Source organism: Vulpes lagopus, chromosome 2, assembly GCF_018345385.1.
Source record: "Vulpes lagopus strain Blue_001 chromosome 2, ASM1834538v1, whole genome shotgun sequence".
In the NCBI taxonomy this organism is placed as follows: domain Eukaryota; kingdom Metazoa; phylum Chordata; class Mammalia; order Carnivora; family Canidae; genus Vulpes; species Vulpes lagopus.
In genome coordinates, this window is record NC_054825.1 from 51,647,735 (window position 1) to 51,675,091 (window position 27,357).

Here is a 27,357-nt window from a genome sequence, read left to right on the forward strand (position 1 = left end):
AATAAATAAATAAATATTAAAAAAAACAAAAAACAAAAAAAAAACCCTCTAGAACCAAACTCCAAACACTATACTGAATTACTAAACTATTTCCCTATGATATGTCCTGGAATTTGTAGATCAAAGCTTTACTTTTAAGATTTTTATCCAGAAAGATTTAACTAATTTATATCCTACCAACAAAATATGGAAGTTTTGGGGTTTTTTTTAACGATTACTTTTTCAACAGTTGGATTTTTAATCATAAATTTTCAAACTTAATTTCTTAATGATCCTAGAGCAGATATGTACATTGTACTACTACAGCTATGTAAATGAATACTTTGCTAAGATTTAAAAGATTTTTTATATATCTCACATATTAAGTTTTTATGGGAAGTTGATTTTTTAAATTATTATTTATTCTCTCTTCTGTTAAGCTAGCAACATGAGAAATACTGAAGGTTTAGTAAAGCTAGAAGAGGAAGAACTGAAGTGTATTGATATATGTCTAGATACAATGCAGATTTTGAGGTCCTGAAAAATGTTTTGAACTCTTTCAGCAAGATAGTAAAATAGATTCGTGTTGTAGTGGTTAAGGTCAGTATTGCCAAGTGGTTCAGAGCACAGACTCTAGAGCCAGAGTCTAATTCTGATACTTAATTGGCTCTGTGACCTTGGGCAAGTAACTTAGTCTTTCTGTGTATCAGTTGTACGATTGTAAAATAAGGATGATAATGGCATATAACTCATAAGGTACTGTGATGATCAAATGAATTTAGAACTATGTCCCAGTACATAAATGGAAGTACTATATATGTGTTAGCTTGTTATCTCTAAGCATTTTTCAGATCCAAATTTTCTTTATGAGAAATCTGTAACTTTAATTAGTAGCAGTATTTGTTTAAAATCTTTTTTCTTAATCTTTAAATAGGTGATTCAAAAAATGGATATTGACAGTAAATGGAAATTGTATCCTAACAAATTATCTGCAGCAATGTAACAGCTAATTAGATGACTATTTTTTTGTCAACAGCCATTCATATATAAAATGCCGTATCCTTTTAATAGCTTCCTTGCATTTTATTTTGGCATGGTGATGACAGGTGATAGTTGCAGAAATTATGGTGGAGAAAATAGATCATGGTACCAAACAAGAGTTTTACAGGCTTTATGTAGTCCCGAGAGTGAATGCAAGAAGGGTTTTTGAATTCCCATGATATGTCCGCTTAATATCATTTTAGATTTTGTTTGGTATTTTAGCAAGATTGTGCAGGTTCACAGGTATTTCCCATCTTCCCATTGGTGAATTTTCCATTTATTTTATGGATGTGTTGGTTTTTGATTCAAAATAAATTGGCAGTGTCATCAGAACCATTTCTAGGTTTTATTAATCAAGGTGTTCAAGGTAGGCTTACTGCCTTGAAACTGAAACAAGAGATATGAGTTTCTATTTTTCCTTATCCTGAAAGATTGGTCCCAATATTGTCAGAGAACGTTTATTCTCTACTAAAAGGAGAAAGAGAAATGTAACATAGTGTGAGCAGAAATGAACTCCAGGGATCCCTGGGTGGCTCAGTGGTTTAGCGCCTGCCTTTGGACCAGGACGCGATCCTGGAGTCCCAGGATCGAGTCCCACGTCAGGCTCCCGGCATGGAGCCTGCTTCTCCCTCCTCCTGTGTCTCTGCCTCTCTCTCTCTCTATGTCTATCATTCATAAATAAATAAATAAATAAATAAATAAATAAATAAATAAATCTTAACAAAAAAAGAAAGAAATGGACTCCATCTAAACTACTGGATTTGAATTCCAGATTTTTTGTCTTAGACAAGTTTCTTGACTCTTTGTGCCTCAGTTTCCTCATTCATGAAATATGGGTAAAATAGTACTTTATTTCATAGGCTTTTTATGAAGATTAAATGAATTAATTTTTTTATGAATTAATATTTTTAAGTAACAGGGTAGTGCATGGTACATAATAAGTGATGTATAAATGTTAGCTATTACATTTGGTTAATTCTGCTTTGTTGTTCCTTTTCATGTGTATTTAATGTCTGGGGGGAAACTTTTCTTTTTTTCGGTTGTATTGAGATATAATTGACATTCAGCAAGGAAGAGCTTTTTAAATTTTATTTTTGCCCGATGTTTAAGCTCCTCCTAAATTCTTTTAAGAAATACTACAGGAATAAAACCTCTTAAATGTTTATTTTCTTATACTTAAATCTAGTGTTAGTCCTGACAATAAGGAAACTCGCCTGATCTTAGCAGTAGATATCTTTTTTAAGCTGTGGGCTGTGGTTTATATATATTAACAATCTTTGTTTCCATCAACCATAAGGTAGTAAAAGCAAATTTAGTTCTTTGGAGCAGATGTACAATGACTTCTTACTCTTTGAGAAAATTTAAAATAGACATGCAGTATAGGAAACTTATGTTCATATCTGTCTAAAGTGTATATAAAGAACCAGGAAGTGGTTGGGATTAAATTATTGATGCGTTGATTATACCCAGCAATAGCTATGTAGCTGACTCTTGTTTTTGAAAATTAGGTAGCTTGAATGAAAGTCATCTACTACGTTTCTAAACCAGGTAAACAAACAAACAAAAAACCAATCTAATAGATATAAGATATGTGTTGAATCTTTCCTCAAATTCCTACAGCTTTGGCTTCAAATAGAATCTCCCCCATGCTCCCATTAAGCTTATGGAAAGAGTTTTCAAGAATTACTAGTTTTTAAACTTTGGACTGTATGCCTTAAATGGTTTAAACTTTGATTTAGAGTAGAAGCATATTTTAGAGCCAAAAGAGAACTTAAAAGTACTCAGGTGGTTCAAAAATGCTAGTCTGGGTGCTTTGATTCACACAGCTAATTTTTGGCAAATTTCGGACCATTTCCTTGGTTTTTTATTCATTGAGGGTATTTTTTTACCTATCCAGATGGCTCTTGTTTTGCAACCTTTAAAGAATGTCTGTATTTGCTCTAGCAAGGTCTTTAGAAAAGTAGAGTTATTAATTAAGCAAGTAATTAATGTACCTAACTCCTAAAAGGGGGGGGGGCACTTGAAAGCTTCTTTTTGTCGTGTAAACCACAATATGGGTGCTTTATTTATAAGTTAAACATTTAAAGTATTTCTAGAACAATGATTCCTCTTTCTTTTTCACTGACCTTGTATGTAAAAACTTCAGAAAACCCTCCTTTAGTTTTGATATCCATGGTTCTTTTCCTCTAGAACTCCATAACTTTTACTGTTATCTCTAAGTCCCTGTTTTTTGTTGTAGAATATTCCTTTTGGTTTCTGCCACATCTAAATAGTCATGTAGTTCCCTTCTTATGATCATAATGGTTATCACTGAGGGTTTTTTGTTATCTTTACAAATTAGCTGTTGGGAACTAGTGTTGGGACCTACCAAGAGAAGGTCTTTTGTTAGTATATTTGTACACACCTCATTAACTAAAAGTCTAGTGTGTCTACATTCATAATATCCATTTGACTTTTATATACATCCATTCATTTTTTTAAAAAAAGATTGATTTGAGAGTGTACACAAGCAGGGAGAGGGGTACGAGGAGAGAGAGAGAGAGAATCTCAAGCAGATCCCATGACCCTGAGATCATGACCTGAACTAAAACCAAGGGTCAGTCACTCAACTGACTGAGCCACCCAGGCGCCCCTGTACGTCCATTCTTTTGATGCAAAAGTACTAGAACATTTATAAAAGCAAAATGCCAACACAGCAGTTAGCATAATTAATATCCTAAGCACAGTTTAACATACTGGTCTGCTGGAGACACATGAAAAATGTTTAAAAAGCAAGAACAATTTCTAGATGAATCAACATATTACATCATTATTCATAATAACCCTTCCCCCCAAAAGGGAAATAATCCAAGTGTCTTATCAATAAAGGAATAATTAAAATAAACTATGGTGTTTCATTTATTAATGAAATAATACCTAGTAGTTCAGATGAAGAAATTAGAAAAAGCAAGCCATAAAAACATGTGTTCAGCATCTCACCATTTATGTGAAATTAAAAAGTACACAAAAGAATAATACATACTTAAAGATTTATAGTATAAAATTTTTAAATACATGTGAATGAGAGACACTGGCTTCAGGCTAGTAGCTAATTCTGGAGGACAGAAATGGATGGGAGATGAGGGTTTAGCTAAACCTGTAATTTTTTTTGTTTATGAATTAAAACATTTGAAGCAAATATGTTGAATTGTTAACTTTTATTACATCTAGGAATGAGTATATAGGTATTTGTTATAGAAGTCTCTTAATAATTAAAAATATTTCTTGGGCATCTGGGTGGCTCAGGTAGTTAAGCATCCGACTCTTGATTTCTGCTCAGGTTGTGATCTCAGGGTCATGGGATCAAGCCCTGCATCAGTCCCTGCAGTCAGCATGGAGTCTGCTTTGGATTTCCTCTCTCCTTCTCCCTCTGGCCCTCCCCACACTCTTGATCTCATGCTCTCTCTCAGATAGATAGATAGATAGATAAAAAAAATTTTAATATTTCTTAAAGTAAGTTAATTTTCTCTATATGTTTGTCTTCAGTGCCATAAATCTGTCCCCACACACAGGCTCATGCAGGCACACTGTCATGTGTGCACAAACACATCCTCTCACATTCATTCAACAATTATCTTTTAAGCATTTCTGCATAACAGGCACTGTTTTCAGTGCCACAGATACAGCAGTGAACAAAACAAAGCCCTTGCCATCATGGAACCTATATTCTAGGGGTGGGAGACAGATAATAAGGAAGGAAATATACAGTATGCCACGAAAGTAAGTACTATCGAGGGGGGAAAAAGGCAAGATGAGACGATCAGGGAGATTGGACAGAGTAGAGGGAGGATTGTTATTGCATATAAGGTGATGAAGGAAGGGCTCTCTAATGAAGTGACATTTGAGTTGAGACCTAAAGGAGGTGAGGGAGTGTGCTATGTGCATGTATCTGTCCCTATCTAATGTCAGGTTGTCAATCTCCCAAGTTACATCTCCATTTCAGACCTCTCTCACCTTATCTCCATTTGATTTTTCACTTTGGATGTCTAGTAGATGTTTCAAACCTATCATGTCTAAAACTGAACTCCTTTTCTTCACCTCCCAGTCTGCTTTAGCCACAGTTTTCCCCATCTCAGTTGCACTGTAACTGGAAATTTGAGACTCCTTTGGGAGTAGCTCTTATAGAAAACGATGGCACTGAGTGTATGAGATCATTTACAGAAAGAAAAGGAAAGAAGAGGTCCCATTCAATAATCAGGAAAAGAGAGAGGAGGAGCCTGAGGAGTGGCCAGAGATTTGGAGAGACGCCAGGAGAATGTGATGCCTCAAGGCAAGAACATGTTTAAGAGTCATTAGTAGTGTCAGATCTGCTGAGAGGTTAAATGAGATGAAGACTAGGAAGCAATTGTTAGACTTGGCATTATTAAAGTTGTTAAAGTGTTCTCTTAAGGAACAGTGAGATTAAAACAGTGAGACTGGGGGGACGCCTGGGTGGCTCAGCGGTTGAGCATCTACCCCTGGCTCAGGGCATGATCCGCAGTCTCAGGATCAAGTCCCACATCAGGTTCCCTGCCTGGAGCCTGCTTCTCCCTCTGCCTTTCTCTCTGTGTGTCTTTCATGAATAAATAAATTTTTAAAATCTAAAAAAAAAAAAAAAAAAAAAGCAGGTTTAAAAAAAAAAAAACCTGATTGGGAACAGATTCAGGAGAGAATAGGACCAGACCACTACAATAAAGCAAATATCAAAATTAAAAAAGAGAGAGAGAGAGAGAATAGGAAACAAGGAAATGGATATAGCAAATTATAACTCTTAAGTTTCGGTATAAAGAGCTACAGAAAGACCTGGCAATATCCAAAAGAGGTTGTGGAATCTAAAGGAAGGTATACCCATGAGTAGATATTTCTTGGTCATTTCTGCCCAAAGTTTGGAGTTAGAATAAAATCTAAATTGTTATGCCTTAGTTATTTTAAAGGGTCATGTTACTGCTATTACAAGGGGAAGACAACATCTTCTGAAAGAAAAGTGGGTAAAAATTCCAATGAAATGCTGATGAAATAATCAACTAAAAATAGCTAACAAGAATCTGCTATTATGTCTTAGATAGTATGTGCTGGAGATATCAAAGAGATTTCATTTTATTAAGTTATAACCTTTTAAAATTAAATGTTATTTCTTTTTTTTTAATTTAGTGGGGATCTGCAGTGTACTTATGCTATAAAAAATCAGTGGCAAAGACTAACACTATATCCTATAAAGCTGGTAAGTATAATTTTTCATGGAATACTTTATACGTATTATGAGGGCCAGTAAAATTTAAGGGAAAAAAACCTACATTTTACCACACTTAGTGTCAGGACTGGGACCACAACCCATGTCTTTTTTTTTTTTTTTCCTGCTTTATCTTATCCTTACATTTACTGGATACTTAACGGACAATTGATTTTAATAGGAGCTGGGGTAAGCATGTTGAAAATTTCAAAACTGGTATATTACTATGCTTCAAGGTAGTGTGACAACAAACTAAAGTTTTAGGATTGTGTTCATATTTGTGTGTTTTTTTAGACTAATCTTTTCTTGTTTGTCTAACTTAGCCTTTGTGGATGAACCTTGATAAATATTAATCAGTCATTACGAATAGTTAATGATGTTTAAGGATAAAATTTAGATGTATCCTACTGAAGCATTCAGTTATTTGATGAACATGTATATAATTAATGTTATTAAATATGTTAAATAATAAAGCATGTTAGCATCATTCATATTATGAGCACCTGAATTCAAGAGCTGATGACCTAATATTTACTATTGTTTTTATAGGTCTAATTTGTAGATATCCTCAAGAAGATTACGAATCTTTCTCACTCCCAGAATCTGTTCCCCTATTTTGTTTACCAATGGGTGCAACTATTGAATGTTGGCCACCAAATAGCAAATACCCTCTCCCTGTATTTTCTACATTTGTGTTAACTGGAGCCTCAGCTGAAAAGGTACTATGTGTTTTAACTAGTATCAACAAATTTCTTGTATATTATCAAGTCTTAATAGTTATATAATGTAAGCAACAGTAGAAAGACATAACTGATTAAATTGAATCTATTATACATACTTCTTCCATTTGGTTAAACTTACTATATCTAAAGATAAAGGAAAAGAGAATTTTCATTCTGTCTCATTCACTCTGGTGCTTTTTTGTGAATATAGTGAAAGATTTTTTTCATCATCAAATGATGATCCTCTATTGCTTTACTTTCTGTGATACAGAAGCTTTGAGAGTAATATAAAAGACATTATTAAATATGCAAAGCTATGTGGAATTATAGACTATTATAGTTGGAAAGGACCTTGGAAATCATCTAGTTTGAATCCTCATCTTATAGATTGGGAAATTGAGGTCCAGAGAAATTCAGTGAATTGCCTAAAGTTGGAATATGTATTTCCTTACCTAAAATTTGTCCCATTGTCTACCAAATAATTATTTTCAGGTTCTATCTTGTAGCAGGTATTGATACAATTGCTTTCACTTTTCAGAAAACAAGTTCAATTTAATTAAAATGCCTTTTTTTTTTCTTCAGTTAGTGAGATGTGAGAATAGCACTGTGTTAATTTTTGCATGTGTTTGTGTGTTTTAATATACTTCAAGAAAGCAATAGTAACATTTGTTCACTACTACATTCCTGGTACCTGGTTCACCTTGCCTGGCTCATAGGCATATAAATGGCTCATAATGATCTAGCTCATAATGGCTTATCCATTAAATATTTAATGATATTATTTGAATAAATGAAATAAGGTATATTTATTAAATATATTACTTGTTTTCTAGGTCTATGGTGCTGCTATTCAGTTTTATGAACCATACTCTGAGGAGAATCTCACAGAAAAACAGAGACTTCTTTTGGGTTTAGCATCATCAGCAGATGGGAAATCTGATAGTTCTAAAACAATTCACACTAGTAAATGCATCTGTCTTCTTTCTCACTGGCCTTTTTTTGATGCATTCAGGAAATTTTTGACTTTTCTGTATCGTTACTCTATCTCTGGACCTCATGTCCTTCCAATTGAGAAGTAAGTTAGAAGCCTTCTTTGCTCAAAATTTGGCAGATCTTTCCATTATGTGTGGTATATTTGTGCTGATTTTAATTCAGTAAATTTTATATGGAAACTAGGTTTCTCAAGAGTTATTTGAAAGAAAAAAGTTTGGTTATTTCATTAGGACCTTATTTATTATACCTCTACAGTCATGTTACTTTATTTTTAGTTTATTTTGAAGTTTAGTTGTTTATTTAGTAATCTCTACACCCAAAGTGGGGCTCAAACTCATGACCCCAAGATTAAGAGTTGTATAATCTTCTGACTGAGCCAGCCAGGCACCCAACAGTCATTTTATTTTAAATAATTTTATCTCTAATAAAATGAAATGAATGTTTCATTTTTGATGCTCTTCTCTAGTTTGGAGATCCTATTTATTTTAATTTTTTTTTTTTTTTTTTTTTAATTTATGATAGTCACAGAGAGAGAGAGAGAGAGGCAGAGACATAGGCAGAGGGAGAAGCAGGCTCCATGCACCGGGAGCCCGACGTGGGATTTGATCCCGGGTCTCCAGGATCGCGCCCTGGGCCAAAGGCAGACGCCAAACCGCTGCGCCACCCAGGGATCCCCTATTTATTTTAAATTTAGCTTTGTAGTTCTTATTTTTCAAATAACTTGGGTTTATTATGAACTTTTAAAAATATCTCCTACTATTTTTAGATATCATGAATTTAAAGAAAAATTAGACAAACACATTCTTTATTCTTTTTAAAATTTCAATGATTTACTTTAAAATCACAAAAACTGAATAGTGTTCTATGCAGTAAGATTTGTTGCAAATCGATCTAAACATCTTCATTGTCTATTTGACTATTTCTTTTATGCCATCTATTACTTAAACTCTTTTGTATTCTTAAGCAGAATTCTCTGACCCCAGTGACATTTGGGAAATGATAGAATAATCATAAGAATATTCCGTGTACAATACTACTCTAATCTTTTCTTGTATTTTTTTAACTCTCAATATTCTACTGTAGTAGTTAGCAAATTTTTTGGTCTCAGAACCGTTTTATACTCTGAAAAAATAAGGACCTCCCCTAAAGAGCTTTTCTTTATGTGTTTTACTTGCCAATATTTACTATAATAAAAATTAAAATGGAGAAAATGTTTAATAATATTTTTAAATAATTACATGTTAACAAGTATCTTTTTTTTTGATACATAACTTTTCAAAAAGAAATAAATGAGAAGAGTGACACTGTTTTACATTTTTGCCTGGCCTAACTGAACACAGTTAGATTCTCCTATACATTTCTGTATTCAACCTATTGCGATATGTTGTTTCGGTGAAAGTATACGAAAAAAATCTGGCCTCATACAGGTATATAGGTGGGAGAAAAGGGAGAGCATTTGAATAGCCTTTTCAGGTTATTATGTAGATTTTCTGTTTTAATATTGAACTGAAACTTGACAAGTCTAAAACTTCAGTAATGAACTTCCACTGTTACATTAAAATCTGTTGGTTTTCCTCACTCTAGGTGGAACTTTTACACATACCTGATTTTTATAGCATCATACGATGGTCATTTGGAAAATACTGGTTCATGGACTTAACATAGATAAATTTCATTATCAATGTAAAAAATCATATTTATTAATATCACCACCTATTTCATCAGAAAAGTTTTGTTGGGTATTCAGAAGTTATCAAGTACATGGTAACAAAATTCTAATTTTCACTTAAAATTTAATTTGTTTATTGAATTAAAATTGAAATTAATGGCAATGATGAGTTATTTTTTCTTTTTTTTCTTTAAAAAAATTTTTTTAAGTAATCTCTACACCCAACATGGGGCTCAAACTCACGATCCCCGAGTATCAAGGGTTACATTCTTCAACTGACTGAGCCAGCCAGAAGCCCCATTGAGTTATTTTTCTTGAAGCAACAGGCTCATCTTATTCATTTTTATATTGAAAATATTTACTGAATACCCAACATTAAATTACCTTAATTTGTCAGTTGTTCTTTCAAAGAAAAATGGCATTCTATGAGAAAAACAAAACAAGAATTCGGCTCTTTGGTACTATCCACATAATATGTTACATATTATCTCCTTAGGGAGAGGTAAAAGTTAAAATGACTTTTGAGACATCATTAACATAAACATTGTTGAATGTGAGGAACTGTTAATATGAAAAGCTATTGGATTTAGATAGAAGCAACGTTAATGGCACAAATGATTTCTGGTGTTGTTTGCTCACTTGTTTTTGTAGTAGCAGGGATTTCGAAATTATAAGTACACAGAGCATTTGACTCAACTTGGACTTGAGGTGACATGTTGACCTTTATAGTATATGGTATTCACTTTGGAATCAATTGGGTTTTTGTCTGTTTGTTTTTAAGGCATATTTCTCATTTTATGCATAAAGTTCCTTTTCCATCTCCTCAGAGGCCACGGATTTTAGTTCAGGTAAGATTTTCTTTTTCTTTTTTTTGTTTTTTCAGGTAAGATTTTCTTGATAGAATTGCCCTATTAAATAATTATTGGCCATAAGAATAACAGGGTTTTGGTGTTTTTTTTTTTTTTAAGATTTTATTTATTTATTCACGAGAGACACAGAGAGAGAGAGAGGCGGAGACACAGGCAGAAGGAAAAGCAGGCTCCATGCAGGGAGCCCGATGTGGGACTCAATCCCGGGTCTCCAGGATCACGGCCTGGGCTGAAGGCAGCGCTAAACCTCTGAGCTACCAGGGCTGCCCAGAATAACAGTTTTAAATGGAGGAAAAGAACAAGTGTGATCAAAAGAGAATCAGTAGTTTACATGTTGGAGTTTGGGCCCTTAGTGTTTTATTAGCTGCCTCCCAGACAGACATCTAATGTTTCCCCTTAGGCAAAAGGTTAAAGTAGATGGCAATAGACACTTTTTGAACATACAAAAGAGAGACTTCTTTCCCTTAAATTTGTTCTAGGTATTTGAAAGTTTGTGCCTTTGACATTTATTCCCGAAGTTAAATAGAATAGATATAAGGCTAAGTTGTGTGTTTTCATATATTATGCAGGAAGGAATGTTCATATCTTTGTGATGAGAAAGTTCAAAATGAATATAAATTATTTTCCCTATGTCTTGTTCCAGTTGACTGTATCTTTTCTCTTTTGTTTACATTTCTTTGTTGTTTGTGCCCTTGATCTGTAAGATGTCTGCTTAATCACCATTTACAAAGCAATTTATATAAAGAAAATATTTTTATGTGTTAACACTGTATGAGCTTTACTGTATTTATCACAGCCCTTAATGGGGATGGGTATCATTCAAAATTCGAAGTAAAAAACAAATTCGAAGTATATGGCAAATAGATATTTATAAATTTGTGGAAATATGTATAAATATGCATAAATTTAAATATGTAGATTATAATTGCATTATACTGGTATATATCAATTTAATGTTGATACAAATACAATATCTAGAAAAATATCATTTTTTTAAAAAAAATTATTTGTTTATTCATGAGAGACACACAGAGAGAGGCAGAGACACAGGCGGACGGAGAAGCAGGCTCTGCAAGGAGCCTGATGTGGGACTCGATCCCGGATCAGATCCCGGGATCACGCCCTGAGCCAGAGGCAGACACTCAACCACTGGGCCACTCAGGCGTACCAAAAAATATCATTTTTATTTTTATTTTTATTTTTATTTTTTTTAATTTTATTTTATTTATTTATGATAGGCACACAGTGAGAGAGAGAGAGAGAGGCAGAGACACAGGCAGAGGGAGAAGCAGGCTCCATGCACCGGGAGCCCGACGTGGGATTCGATCCTGGGCCAAAGGCAGGCGCCAAACCGCTGCGCCACCCAGGGATCCCGAAAATATCATTTTTATAATCAGTTTTTTTCTGTTGAGGGCCAAATAGTAAATATTTTAATCTTTATACACCATACTATCTCTGTCAAAACTACTCAGCTCTTACTGCACAAAAGCAGCTATAGATAATACCTGAACGAATGAGCATGGCTAATATTCTAATAAAACTTTATTTATAAAAACAGATGGCCTATGGATTTGCTCCAGAGGCCATAGGTTTGCTAACCCTGATTTTGTGGTATTAAATGAATAATTTCATCTTTCAATAAAATGTTACTAAAGTGGCATTAGGGGAAAAGATAATTTAGAGTAGGAGAAGTTAGTAGTTAGAAAAGGTTAGTGGTTAGGCCATGCTTTTAAGGATCTTAATAAGTGATATAAACAGTTCCTTTACTGGTTAATGTAAGTTAAAACTTCATGTAATGTAATGTATGTTGAAACTTCATGGGCACTATCATTAGCCTGTGTGTGTGTGTGTGTGTGTGTATGTATGTGTCCATATGTGTGTGTGTGTGTGTGTGTATGTATTTTTTTTTACCCGAAAGTAGTGTTTTAAAACTCATCTTTATATTTCAAACATTTTATTGTAAATTTTCTTCTAGTTATCGCCACATGATAATCTGATTCTCAGTCAACCTGTTTCTTCACCTCTTCCACTAAGGCAAGTAAAATTTCATTTCTATTTAGATTTCTCCAAATCTAGTATGAGCTAAAGTAACATTTAAATATTTTCTCTTCCCTAGGTAAAATTTCACATGTTGATGGAAATACTTCTCATTTCTTCTGTTTCTTATCTAAATTCCTTTTACTTAAAGGAAAAAGAAAAACCTTTATAATAGTTTAATATTTAATGTATCCATTCATTATCATCAAGTACTTACTCTCTTTTTTTTTTTAAGTACTTACTCTCATAAATAGGTGTATGTATGTAGAATATTAAAACAATTATTTTTAGCTTTAAATACCCTCTGAAGGACATTCAGATGTAATTAATTTTAAATTTAACCCACAAAGAAAGATATTCAAATACTAACCACGGAATAAAGCAGTGTATTTCATCACTTAGAAGTTAAGAGAAATTATGAAATATGTTTTTTCTGAAGTATCACTTCTTGAAATGTAATTAGCTGTGTAATTTTCTAGCAGAGAAATAGTTATAATTAAGTTATTTTGTAGCACATACCTAAGGGAGACCAGCTGCCATCTTTGACATTAATTTTGTAAGAATTACAGATTATTTCATCACTAGGTCTTGGTCCAGAGTGACCAGTGTTTTCTTAACCTTTGTTTGAGCTGAAAATAAACTAGAAATACTGACTGAAACTATGTATAAAATCCTAAATTACTCAAGAGCCTTTTTTTTTTTGGTAACAGTTTTATTGATATAATTCACATACCGTACAATTCAGTGGTTATATTCATTCTACGAATATAGAGATATAGAGAGATCACTATAATCAATTTTAGAACATTTACATCACTCTAAGAAAGTAACCCTGGGCCCTTTAGCAGCTACCCCTCCATTTCTCCCATTTCTCTGTACACAAATACAGACACACACACACACACACACACACCCCTCCCCAGCCCAAAGCAACCATGAATCTACTTTCTGTCTCCTCAGATTTGTCCAGGTTTGCCTATTTTGGATATTTCATCTAAATGGAATCATATAATATGTGGCCTTTTGTGTTTGACTTCTTTCACTTATAATGTGTCCAAAGTTCATCCATATTGTATCAACAGTACTTTATTCCTTTGTGTTTCCAACAAATATTCCATTATATAGCTAGACCACAATTTATTTATTTATCAGTTGATGGACATTTGGCTTGTTTCTACTTTTTTTGGCTATAATGAATACTGCTGCTATGAACAGGCACAAGATTTTTGTGGACATGCTTTCATTTCTCCAAGAGATATGTTATTAGTTTTGCTTTACTTAAAACAAGCTAATTCGGCAAAGCCAGTTTTTTAGCATTATATAAACAGCTTACTGATTGGCTTACTGAATTATTACTTTGTCGTTCAGTATTTTGTTACTACACAGAATGTCTCAGTTTGGATTTTTTTTTCAGTTTGGATTATTAATTTGCTTTGTATGTATATCCCATCATTTGACTTGGTAGCTCTCGATTTCATATTACTATTATCATTACATTAATGATAATCTATTTGTAAATCGAAATTTTATTATGTGTATTTATCTCAAAGGAAGTAGACCTATAATAAGTCATGTATTTTTTCTGATAATTACTGTGAAAGATGAGCCATTAAAAAACAAACTTCCATTAAAAATTTTCTTTGAAAAAAAAAATTTTTTTTCTTTGAACTGAAGCATCCCTCTTATAGAGTGAATTCTTTATTTGGACATTATCTACGTGGCAGATCTTCTGAAAAGAAAAACAACTCATTTTCCATATTGAATACAATGCAGAAAAATCAAATAATTTTGAAATCTCAGAAAACTTCATTGTTTTCATAGTGTGTTCCTGATTAATGTTTTCCACACAAAGGGCAACCATCACATTTAAAGTTGAATAAATATAATCCTACCCCAGTCATGACCTTTTTTCATTATTTTGGATAAGATATTTGGATTTTTTTAATTGTGTATTTTTGTTTGGATTGACAGTGGTGGCAAATTTTCAACACTACTTCAAAATTTAGGCCCTGAAAATGCTGTAACACTACTGGTGTTTGCAGTAACAGAGCACAAGATTCTCATCCATTCCTTACGGCCTTCCGTGCTTACTAGCGTGACAGAAGCATTAGTGTCTGTGAGTATATCAGAGTTTCTTATTGGCAATCAATTTCATTTAAAACCTAATTTATTCATTTAATTTAAAGCTACTTTAAGGTTTAGCTAAAATTCAGAGAGTAATGAATTTTTATGTTGTGAAAAATAAGTTAATTTTCTAACCATTAATATTAGTTATAATTATTTAATTATCAAATGTTAGATTTTAGGTATGAATATTTAAAAGACAGTTTTTTGTGTGCTGATAAATTATGCTTACTATAAACAGCTGAATATTTTCCTATCTTTTGTTTATCCAAGATGATTTTCCCTTTCCACTGGCCGTGCCCATATGTTCCTCTCTGCCCACTGGCTTTAGCAGATGTCTTGAGTGCACCATGTCCATTCATTGTAGGAATTGATTCAAGATATTTTGATCTCTATGACCCTCCACCAGATGTTAGTTGTGTTGACCTAGATACCAACACTATTTCTCAGTAAGTATTTAGTGATTCTATACCCAACAATTTATAGCTTCATAATGTATGTAACTGTATATTTTATGAATGCTAATTAGAATTCTTTTGAGCAATATTGTTTTAGTATTTGGGGTTATTACATCTTTGAATCAATTCATACCGTTCTCTTAGGATTTTATTTAATTTAGAGAGTGCATGAGGGGCAGAAGGAGAGACAAGGAGAAAATCTCAGGCAGACTCCATGCTGAGCACAGCCCAACATGGAACTCATCCTCATGATGCTGAGATCATGACCCGAGCCAAAACCAAGAGTCAGATGCTTAACTGACTGAGCCATCCAGACATTCCCAACTTGTACTGTTTGATGGGATAGAAAGGTTTTTCTTTAAAGAAAATATGCCTTTAATCCTCAGATCTTAAAGATTTAAGAAACATCATTATAATACTTAGAAATTTAGCAGAAAGGAAATTGAGGTTAGAAATAGAAAAATCTATTTTCCATTTTCCAGATAAGTGTGGGTGAAATCACAAATTGAATTGGAATTTCAATTCAATTTCGTATTTCAGTTCTATTTCTAGTCTATGTAATACTATTGGAATGCTGGTACTTCAAGAAAAATTTATATAATGCTTTAAAAATTTTAAATAACTTTTATACATGATTTTATCACCTTATACTTTAGGAATATTAGGAATTTATAAATTTTCCTTTCTTTTTATTGGAATAATATTTAAATTGTAGCTACTGAGCTGTATTTTTATAGCTTTTTTACAATTCACTGGTTCTCTGGTACCCTTTATTTTCAGTTTAATCATACTTAAGCTATTCAGGGAAGAGGAAATTGATGCAATGACCACACTGCATTCACAGGACATACTTAAAGTAACTATGAATTAGTCTATCAGTAAAGCCCAAATGCTGGTACAACTTTTACAACTTAAGAATGTGTATGTACAATAGGTTTTTCTCCATTTTTAATAAGCATGTTTCAAATTAGAGCCTTTTGATTTAATTCTGTAATCTTACATTAACTCTTATCTTGTCATATGTCAAACCTCAAGTGCCTAAACCACTAGAAAAAATGGTTTTCTATTACAAAAAATAATATAAAATGAGAAATAATGTATTATGGCAAAAGAATATTTTTCTATTATAAAGCAATATAGGGCAGCCCTGATGGCTCAGTGGTTTAGCGCTGCCTTCAGCCCAGGGCCTGATCCTGGAGACCCAAGATCAAGTCCCACGTAGGGCTCCCTGCATAGAGCCTGCTTCTTCCCCTGCCTGTGTTTCTGCCTCTCTCTTTCTCTCTCTCTCTCTCTCTCCATCTCTCATGAATAAATAAAGTCTTTAAAAAATAATAAAAAATAAGGCATATACACTGTCAAAAAGCTTTTTTTCAGAAAATGCCTGACCATGAAATTATGGGATGTACTTTGTGCATAAGCCATTTTATATATGGAATTTATAGAGCCAAAGATTCTTTTTTTAGCATTTTATATTTATTTGTTATGACTTGTTTATATATACATTTCTTTTTTTTTTAAGATTTTACTTATTTATTCATGAAAGACACAGAGAGAGGCAGAGACACAGTCAGAGGGAGAAGCAGGCTCAATGCAGGGAGTCCGATGTGGGATTCGATCCCAGGACCCCAAGATCACGCCCCGGGCCAAAGGCAGACGCTCAACCACTGAGCCACCCAGGCGTCCCAAGTCAAAGATTCTTTATCAGGAACATGTCATTCATTACCAGAAATAATTAATTCTTTAAATATCAAAGTGTATTCATACTGTAATATGTAATCAAAAATATCAAAAGTATATCTCCTTTCTTTGCTTGTTTTGGTTACATGACACAGTGTTTTTAAAAATTGAAATTAAGGGTGGTGAATTAATATATACTGTATTTATTATGGTAATAAATTATATTTACCCTCTTTTTATACTTCCCAGTTTGTTAAAAGAATTTTTAAATTTTTTCGATTTGATCACTAATGAGTTAAAGAATCAAAGAAACAGGAGTCATTTGCACTCATTGGTAGTCTTCTTGTTATTATCACCTATAATAACAGGGACTGAACTAGTGAAGTAAAAGCTTCCTACTTTCCTTCATCCAGAATTTCTGGAATCTCAATCTGAAACCCTGAATATCCAATTTTGGTTTCTTTTTCTTCTCTCTTAGATATGTAGAATAAAAGTATGTTATGCATGTCAATAAATTTTTGATGAAAGGGAAATTAATATCTGGTATGTACTAGGTACAAAGCTTTATGTATAGCCTATGTTATCTCATCTTATTCTTTGTATTTTGTGAAATCGTTTTTATTAACCCCTCTGACAGGTAAGGAAACAAAAGCTTACATTTTTAAGTAATTTATCAGAAGGCACATAGATAGCATCTACTGCTAGCTGGATTTTGAAACCATCACTGTCCAGCTCCAAAACCATTATCTCTGCCACTAATTATTGACTATTTATGTAATAGTAATCTTGTAAATGGAAATCACCATGAATGAAAATGCAGAGGGCTATTATAGTTTCAAACTCAGGTACTAAATAAAACTCTCCTACCTAGCCAAGTTTGGCATTGAGGGCAAAAGGAGGAGGTTACCTAAATAAACAACAGTAATTAGGTGTAATGCAGAGATACGAAGATTCCGTTCATTTATGCTGCAGACATATCTTGAACTCCCTTTTTTGCTAGGAATAAAAAACAAAACAGGTACGCTCCTTTCTCTTGTTGCTCATAATCCAGTTTTATAAGGCAGGCATGCATACAGTGAATGATAAGGTATAATGGGAGTAGTGTGTTGCATAGTTTTACCAAGAAAATAATGTAAAAGTATTCTACATTGTATTCTCACTATAATGCAAGATTCCATGCTCCTAGTCACATTATAAATGAAATATAACCTTTGCAGTTGGACATCTGCAGTTGACCCTGTCCTTTCTGTATTTTTATCCTCATTTGGAAAGATAGGGTAGATTCCAAGACAGTGGTTCTTTGTCAGCCTAAAGCTTTCCCATCTATTCTCCTTTCTTTGTTTAGTTTCCAAGGTGATAATTTTGCCCTTTTTGCTCTGTGGGTAGTACAGGGAACATTAAAAAAAAATTCCAGGGCAGTCCAGGTGGCTCAGCTGTTTAGCGCTGCCTTTGGCCCAGGGCATGATCCTGGAGACCTGGGATCGAGTCCCATGTCAGGCTCCCTGCATGGAGCCTGCTTCTCCCTCTGCCTGTGTCTCTGCCTCTCTTTCTGTGTGTCTCTCCTGAATAAATAAATAAAATCTTAAAAAAAAAATTTTTCAACTTCACTGCACACCTGGACTTTATTATTGTCTTTAGAACATGAGTGATTTACTTTTCTTCTTTTCCTGTCCGTTTTTCAAGTTTTCTAAAAAAAAAAAAAAAAAAAAAAAAAAAAAAAAAATTCATGGATTTTAAAGTAAAGAAAAGATTTAATAAATAATAGAATCAACAATTATAGTCAAGTCCAAAAGCTTTATGATGTTTTTATCACTGTGCTCTTCTCTTCTCTTACACCATGTATAGTTTGAAGAACAGCCATGTTACAATAATTGTAATAAAAGAGATTATACAAGTTTGTCTTAGAAACAAAGATACTACTTTTAAGCAGATATCCTCTTTTATAGTTATAAAAGCATTTTGGAATGTTATCCTTTATCAAAATAATATTATAGATTCTTTTCTGAAAGAAACAAAAACAAATTTTACTTCTACTTTTAGGAAACTTAGAAACTGGGGATCCCTGGATGGCTCAGCGGTTAAGCATCTATCTGCCTTTGGCCCAGGGTGTAGTCCTAGAGTCCAAGGATTGAGTCCCACATCAGGCTCCCTGCATGGAGCTTGCTTCTCTGTCTGCCTATGTCTCTGCTTCTCTCTCTCTCTCTCTCTCTCTCTCTGTCTCTCATGAATAAATAAATAAAATCTCAAAAAAAAAAAGAAACTAAAAAACTCAATATTTAATATACCCAAGTATTTTGATAAGCTTTCTAGATCATCAGTTCATTTTTCTATATGAGTTCAGGTTTTCCACTGTGATTTTTCTTAGAGTCTATCAGGAAAAAACTTCCAGTTGGTGGGATTTTCCCAATATTTAGGTGTCTAAAGTCTCCTAAATAAGGATTTTGATGGGGCAACTGGATGGTTCAGTCCATTAAGTGTCTGCCTTTGGTTCAGGCCATGATCCCAGAGTCCTGGGATGGAGCCCTGTATCAGGCTTCCTGCAGAAAGAGAGCCTGCTTCTCTGTCTTCATCTGCGTTCTTCTGCTTCTCCCTCTCTCTCTGTATGTGTGCTCACTCTCTCTGTCAAATAAATAAAATAAAATAAACGGGGTTTTGAGTAATGACCACCATACTAAGTTTGTAGCAATTAACATGATTCCAGTACAAGTGGAATTTACTCAGTACAAACATAATTATAAATTTTCGAGCTATATTTAATACAAGGTTCTTCCCTTGTGTAAATTAATTTTTAAGTATTCTGCATCCCAACTTACCCATATAGTATTTCTCCTAGTAATTAGAATATTTTGTATATGTTTTATTTTTTGTTCAATGTGTTTTCTCTTTTCCCTTTTGTATATATAGCAAAAAAAAAAAAAAAAGTCCATCTAACAAATATATTATTGTTGTCACTTAACCTTAGAACTGGCGATAAGAAAAATGTAGCCTGGAAGATACTTCCAAAGAAACCATGTAAAAACCTGATGAACACACTGAATAATTTGCACCAGCAGTTGGCAAAATGTAAGTGTATAACTTAATTAAAGGAAATAATTTAATCTGAAAAAGGACTCCAATTGCTTTGCCTTACTTGTAAAAAAGATACTGTTTATTTTATCTGAGGGAAATGTGTTTCATAATCTTAAGGGCAAATAAAAATTAAAGCAAAATTTGTTAGAATCTGAATAGGATATTTATAAAATTTATATTTTATATCTGCTACATTTTCATAGAACTATTTTAGAATAATAAAATTCAAAAAGAGATTAAAGTGACTGTTTATTTTCTTCATACATAGAATAGAAGTTTAGTTTTGAAAATTTAGGACAGGTGGTTTAAATTAGAAAATGCTGATGATTTTAGTGGAGTGAGACCTGGGTCATATGCTTTTCACCTTCCATGTATCTTAATGCTATACTTACATCAAATAATTTGAAAATAGAAACTTGCCAAATCCATTAGGAAGTTAATCAAAATGAAAATTGATTAGAATATGGAATATTTCAATAAAAAGCTTATATAAGAATACCTCGTCAGTAATCCAGAAATACTGGTAAGAGTTAAACCTTCATTTATTTAATCCTCTTGATATTTTATAATAATGGGTCATTCAGCATCCCTAAGTTAATACTTATTGTATGAAAAAATGGTTAGTAATGGTATACCAATATGTGAGGTTCTCTTTTATGCATTAGGTGAAATGTAAACAGAGGAAGGGGTCTATATCCTTGAGGGTTCAAAGTGCCTGGGGTTATAGTTGGAAATAGGCATGGAAGAACACAGTGTTTCCAAAGTAAACCTTAAAATAAGCAGATAATTTGGAAGTGGCTCATAAGGACTAGAGTAGGGAAACAGTGACATCAAATAGAACAACATTTCACCTCATGGAACAAATAAATTAGGTGTAGAGTTTTACTTAAGCAAACTACTTAGTTGCTTTCTAACAAGCCATGTACTTCTTTTAAATGGCTGCAAAGTCTAGCAGCTTTTGTAGCAATATTTAAAACAATTTTTAAAATCAGTGAAATAGCCCATCTAGCTCCACTGAAGGGCAGAACCTTAAAACTATAAACTTATAAACAGTACTGACAGTTAAGGTTTTGTAATATTTTACAGCTTCAGAACACTTTCACATACATGAGTTGAGGGAGGTAAAATAGCTTGACAGAGATCACTTGGTTAACAAGGATGAAGTTAGAATTAAATTCTAGGCTTTCTCTATCAAAGCCCACATTCTTTCTAGTACTGTTACTTTTTTAGAGAATAAGAACTCCAGAAAAAAGCTAAGATGATTTATTGTTCCTGATATTTTTTTTATTTAAAATTTTTAAAGTCACAAACATTTCCCCTGACCTTTGAGAATAGATGCCCCATCACCTCCACATGGAATATATTTCCTACATTACTACATTATAACCATAAAAATCAGGAAATCAACATTGAACATTACTGCCATCTTTATCTACAGACCAGATTCTAGTTTTTGTCAGTTATCATAATTATATTCTTTATAGCAAAATAATCCATTTCCAAATCAGGTGTTATAATTTAGTTTCAAGTCTCTTTAGTCTCCTTTTCTCTAAACAATTCCCTGATATTTTCTTATTTTTCTTGATATTTTTGAAGTTATACATTCTATGATACTTATTACTATCACAGAATGGTGCATGGTATAGGTTTGTCTGAGTGTCCTCATGGTAAATACAGGTCATACATCTTTGGCATGAATATCACAGAAGTGATACTGTGTTCATTTTGTAGCATCTTTATCAGATCATGCACTACTTCCCTTTGTCCCATTATTGATGAAGATGTTCACTTTATGCACTTGATTAAGGTGGCATCTACCAGGCCTCTTTATTGTGAATTTATTATTTTACTACCTAATGGCCTTACCATTGAATTGTTCAGGAAGAGGAAGAGCTGTTTTTCACATTTTAATCCTTGTGTGGGGATCCCTGGGTGGCGCAGCAGTTTGGCGCCTGCCTTTGGCCCAGGGCACAATCCTGGAGACCCGGGATCGAATCCCACGTTGGGCTCCCGGTGCATGGAGCCTGCTTCTCCCTCTGCCTGTGTCTCTGCCTCTCTCTCTCTCTCTCTGGGACTATAAATAAAAAATTAAAAAAAATAATAATAATCCTTGTGTGTTTTTCCTGTAGGCACTTAAGTTTTTTAAAGGGGGGAGGGTGGGGCAGAGATAGGACTAATGCACTTAACCCTGTGTCCTGCTGATATGGTTGCTATGATTTTCATTTATTAGTATATATATAGTTACTTCAGAACATGAATTTTTTTGATGGTAGTCTGATAAACAGGAATAATTTTATATTTACTTTGGTTGAAATATACCAGCAGAGCCTAAAAAATGATGTATGTAGCAAGCTTTGCTAGGATTTACTTATTATGAAGTTATATAAACAGAGTTGAGATAGCTTGAGCCCTTTTGCAAATAACACATCTATTTATTTCAATTTCATTGAGATATAACTGACATACAGGACTGTATAAGTTTAAGGCATACAGCATAATGACTTGACATATATATAACAAATTTATATTGATACCATTATGAACATTGGTTTCAACAGTTTGGAGAAAACACTAACACTGGTTTTCTCCACAGTGCAGCAGAGACCAAGAGATGATGGACTAATGGACTTAGCAATGAATGACTATGATTTTAATTCTGGAAAGAGGTTGCATATGATAGATTTGGAAATCCAAGAGGCATTTTTGTGTTTCATGGCCTCTATTTTAAAAGGTTATAGATCATACTTAAGACCAATAACACAAGCCCCTTCTGAGACAGCCACCGATGCATCCTCTCTTTTTGCCCTACAAGGTGAGTAATTGTATAGTTTTATAGTTTTCATATTATTGAGTTTAATCTTATGATGATTCAGTTTTTTCTGTGTTAATGAATAGCTCATGTTTATCAAAATATATACCTATTTTGGAAGTATGTGAATATCAACTTTGTTGGTAATCCATTTTCACAAAACTAGTTATTGCTCAAGCACATTAGATACAATCCCATTAGATAAATATGTCAAAGACACTATTTGAAAAGCACAGAGCTTCCTGACCATGTAGGAATGTCATGTTACAGATGTGTTGGGATACTGATATTTTTAGCTTTCAGAGCAGCTAAATGTTGGACACTCAGAGGAGCCTCTGGGATGGTCACCTCCAGGCATGAACAACCTCATTAATTTTACTAAAGTTTTGTGTTTTTTTAAGATTCTATTTATTTGTTCATGAGAGACAGAGAGAGGCAGAGACATGGGCAGAGGGAAGAGAAACAGGCACCATCCAGGAGCCCGATGCGGGACTCGATCCCGGAACTCTGGGACAACATCCTGAGCTGAAGGCAGACGCTTAACTGCTGAGCCACCCAGGCATCCCACCATTAATTTTACTAAAGTATGCTTTGTAAATATTACTTTCTGTTTGTGCCCTAAAGCAAAAGAAGTTGGAGAGCCCCAGAGTGCAGTTTGTGTCATAATACATATTTTTCTTTTGTTATATATAACATTTGTAACAGAAATTCATTTAATAAGTAATTTGTGTCATAATACATACTTTTCTTTTGTGATATATAACATGTGTAAGAGAAATTCATTTAATAAGCATATATTAAGTTCCTGTAAATGCTAGATACATAGGGGTGTGCAAAAGATATGTGGTCACACACACACACAAAGAGACTCCATCAGTTCTCCCACTGAGCTTATAGTCAAGAAGATTAGCAATTTGAAAATAATATGAGTGAACACTTTATTTCACAACTTTAGACCATAGAAAATCCTTCTGAGTAAATTATGTCTGAGCCATGATCTCAAGGATGAGTAGAAATTAGCCAGGCAATAGAAAAGTAGGAGAGGATTTTAAGCAGAGAGAACAGTTGGAAATAATTTGAATTTATGAGCCCAAAAGAAGGCCGAAATGTAATGTAACTGACCATAGTGAGCAATGTGGAGCATGAAATCAGGAAATAAATGTTTACTCTGTTTCAGTAAGATGCAGATATAAATACTAGAAGGGATGTAACTGCTGCTTTGAAAAAGCCAAATACATGGACAGAGAGTATGCCATGTGTGTATAGTATGTACACATTGAGAGGAAAAAAGCAATTTTAAAAATGCTTTCATTTACTACTTGATGTGTAATCTTCAAGGTAGTGAAGGGACCACAGAGACAATTCTGATAAGAATTTAAAAGATCTGGGTTCAAGTTCCTTTCCTATTGCTATCTTTGTCAGGTCTCTTCCCTTCTCAGAGGTCTTAGTTTCTTTTTCTTCAGAGTAAGGGGGTATAGATGACATGGTTAATCAAGTTTCTTCTGGCTTAAAATTCAATGAATCTTTGAATGATGCTATATTTTGTGACACTATGAATTTATGTTGAACAGCTTTCTTAAGAAGCCGAGACCGGTCACATCAAAAATTCTATAACATGATGACCAAAACACAAATGTTCATTCGCTTCATTGAGGAATGTTCTTTTGTCAGTGATAAAGATGCAAGCCTGGCATTTTTTGATGATTGTGTAGATAAAGTAAGTAATAATATGTTCACAGTGCCCTAACTTTCTTTGTGTGACTGTTTTAAATGTTATGTGTTATAGTTTCTATTTAGCTTTTACACAGCTTTAAGAAAAGCTAAGTTCATTCCATTTCATCATTGACTCTTTATTATTAAAGTTCTGTTTGGCTTACTGGATACTATAGAGCACTTCTTAGATGTACCTTGCATGATTTTACATCATCAGTTTTATTTGAGCTCTCAAATCTGGAACTTTTCCCACCCACTTACAGATTATGGGATTTTTCACCTATCCTTTTTTGTGGATTGCCACCTGATGAGAGTAGGTGTAGAGCAAAATGAATATTTCACTTGAATGTTTTTATAATTTAGAAGAGAGCTTGTAGCATAAATTAAGTGAATTAATTCTATGACTTTAAATTTGTATATGAAACCTTCCCTTCCCCTTCAGTTCTAATATCAATCGGTGGGCTGGAGGAAGGTGGGTATCCATACTGAACAGAGAGGAGGTGGAGGAACAGTGGCCTTGAGTAGGGTGTCAAAACCTGAACGGGGTGAGGAAGAAGGAAGATCAAGCCTAGCATTGGGTATTAGAGCCCAAGCCAGGTCAAGACAGCATCCATGCAAGAGGTGACCTATCTTGGAGAATCAGAGGATGAGCAGAATAAAAAGAATGTCTATGCTAGGGAAAACACACCTGCAGGGGGTCAGCATAAACAGGATGAGAAAAATATCCATGCAGAAACAGCATGGAGTCTCAGTAAGGTAAGGAAACTATCCCTATTGGGTATGGCAGCAAATGGGGTATCAGAGTTTGATCTAGATGAGGACAATGCCAGCTTGAGGGGTAGGGGATTGGTCTGGAAGTAGTTGTTGAAGCCAAATTAGAGTGAAGAAGTCATATATGTGGGAAAGGGTGGTGGCAGAGATGGGAGAATGTAACATGGGGGACATTCTCACTGTCAGAGAAGGGACTTAAAAATATAGAAAAGGAGAAAACCAGAATGAACTCGATGGTATTAGAATGGAATTGGAGGGGATCCCTGGATGGCGCAGCGGTTTGGCGCCTGCCTTTGGCCCAGGGCGTGATCCTGGAGACCCGGGATCGAATCCCACATCGGGCTCCCAGCGCATGGAGCCTGCTTCTCCCTCTGCCTGTGTCTCTGCCTCTCTCTCTCTCTGTGTGACTATCATAAATAAATAAAAAAATTTAAAAAAATAGAATGGAATTGGAGATTTGATATATCATTGGTATTCAATATGTATAAACAAATATAGAAATAAGCATAGATCTAAGTATGTGTGTCTTTGTGTGTACATACATATATTCCCTAGCTCTGTACACTGAGAGGACCTGGGAGTAGCCATACCCCAGTAGCAATGAGTATACACCTAATGCTCAGATTTTGGCTTCTAAGTACCAGTCTCCATAAAAGGAATTAGAACTCCTCAGAGAAGTTATTGGGTCTAGGGCAAGGAAAGTACAAAATGAGCCCTGAAGTAGCTTGTGCTAGAGAATAAGAGTTACTCTGAGAATAATGGAGATGTGTTTTTTAAAACAGCAGCACACAGAATACATGTGCACATGTGTACCTGCTCGCGCACACACACACACACAGACAAGCCAACTTGAAGGCACTCCCACTAGCTATATCTGGAACAACTTGAACATCAAATGTTAGTAATAGGTTATTATAATCCACTGAATAGGAAACTTTGAGTCTACACAGTTATTAATTGAGGGTCTGATGAGAAACAGGATTTTAGTTTCAAAGTATCTCTGCACGAAATACATATTAATCACAAAAGGGGAGAGAGTAACTTTATGGTGGAACAGAAAGCCTGGCTGACCCCACTTTTATCTAATCACCAAAGTGAACATACCAATAGTGAAATAAATCAACATCATATACCTACCAACATCAACTCTATGAAATTTCTGCCAAAGATGCATATAACCTGTATAATCTCAAGGAAATATCAGACAAACTTAAGTGACATTCTACAAAATACCTGTTCTGTAATCCACAAAATGTCAGGGTTAAGAAAATAAAGGAAAAGTTGAGAAACTATTCAAAAGTGAAGGAAACTAAAGAGACTCAACAAGTAAAATACAATGCATAATTTAGAACTGGATGCTTTTGGCATAACGTTATTCATATAATCAATAAAACTTAAATGTAGTTTGAGGATTAGACAGCAGTAGTGTAACATGTTAATTTCCACATTTTCATGTTGTATTATGGTTAGATAGGAGAAGGTCATTGTTTGTAGGAAGTACACACTAAAGTACTCAGGGGTAGTGGGTCATCAGGCCAGCAATTTACCCTGAGAAGATTAACCGGGAAAAGTTATTTGTACTTGAAAAAGTTACTGTACTTGAAACTCTCCTGTAAATTTGTGACTATATATATACATATACATATATATATATATATATGTATATGTATATATATAGTGTTCATGATTTTATGCCTATGAAAAGGGAAGGGAAGAAAGCAAAGCTTTGTCATATATTTACTCAACAGATTATCCTTGTAAGGTTATTTAAAGAAATGCATCACGTTCAAATTTATATGAGTCAAAGAAAATCAGTGATTTTTGAGAGGAGGGGGCACAACAGCCAAAATACATACAGCTCATCCCTCAGTACTTAGAAATTGGCTCAGTTCTGAGTTGGACACGAAAGTGTCCTTTACTAATTAAGTAAATACCAAATATGTCTTATGAAAATGAGTAATGATTTTAACTATACCAGATGTAATAGGAAAAAAGCTGCCTTGAGAATCAGGACAACTTGGGTGCCAGCCATTATACTTGTGACCTGAGTCAAATCATCTAGTCTTTCAGTGTTGTTTTCTTACCTGTGTTTAAGATATATTGTGGGGAGAAATGCACATCTCCCAGTATTCAGAGTAATGTTGTATGAACTAAAAAGTAGAAAACATTATGACTATT

At 33.9% G+C, this 27,357-nt stretch overlaps 1 protein-coding gene across 6 annotated transcripts in view; it reads left to right on the forward strand.

Annotated features, from left to right (window-relative positions):
* Positions 1-27,357, forward strand: part of DENND4A (DENN domain containing 4A) — a 123,946-nt gene that overhangs the window by 51,000 nt on the left and 45,589 nt on the right. For all 6 annotated transcript variants that reach the window (XM_041743545.1, XM_041743548.1, XM_041743547.1 and 3 more), the window contains exons 5-14: positions 6,190-6,259; positions 6,818-6,987; positions 7,824-8,065; positions 10,434-10,500; positions 12,497-12,555; positions 14,530-14,674; positions 14,956-15,131; positions 19,780-19,880; positions 22,480-22,698; positions 24,267-24,412. In XM_041743545.1, the coding sequence (XP_041599479.1) occupies positions 6,190-6,259; positions 6,818-6,987; positions 7,824-8,065; positions 10,434-10,500; positions 12,497-12,555; positions 14,530-14,674; positions 14,956-15,131; positions 19,780-19,880; positions 22,480-22,698; positions 24,267-24,412 (1,395 nt within the window). The remainder of the gene's footprint in view (positions 1-6,189; positions 6,260-6,817; positions 6,988-7,823; positions 8,066-10,433; positions 10,501-12,496; positions 12,556-14,529; positions 14,675-14,955; positions 15,132-19,779; positions 19,881-22,479; positions 22,699-24,266; positions 24,413-27,357) is intronic.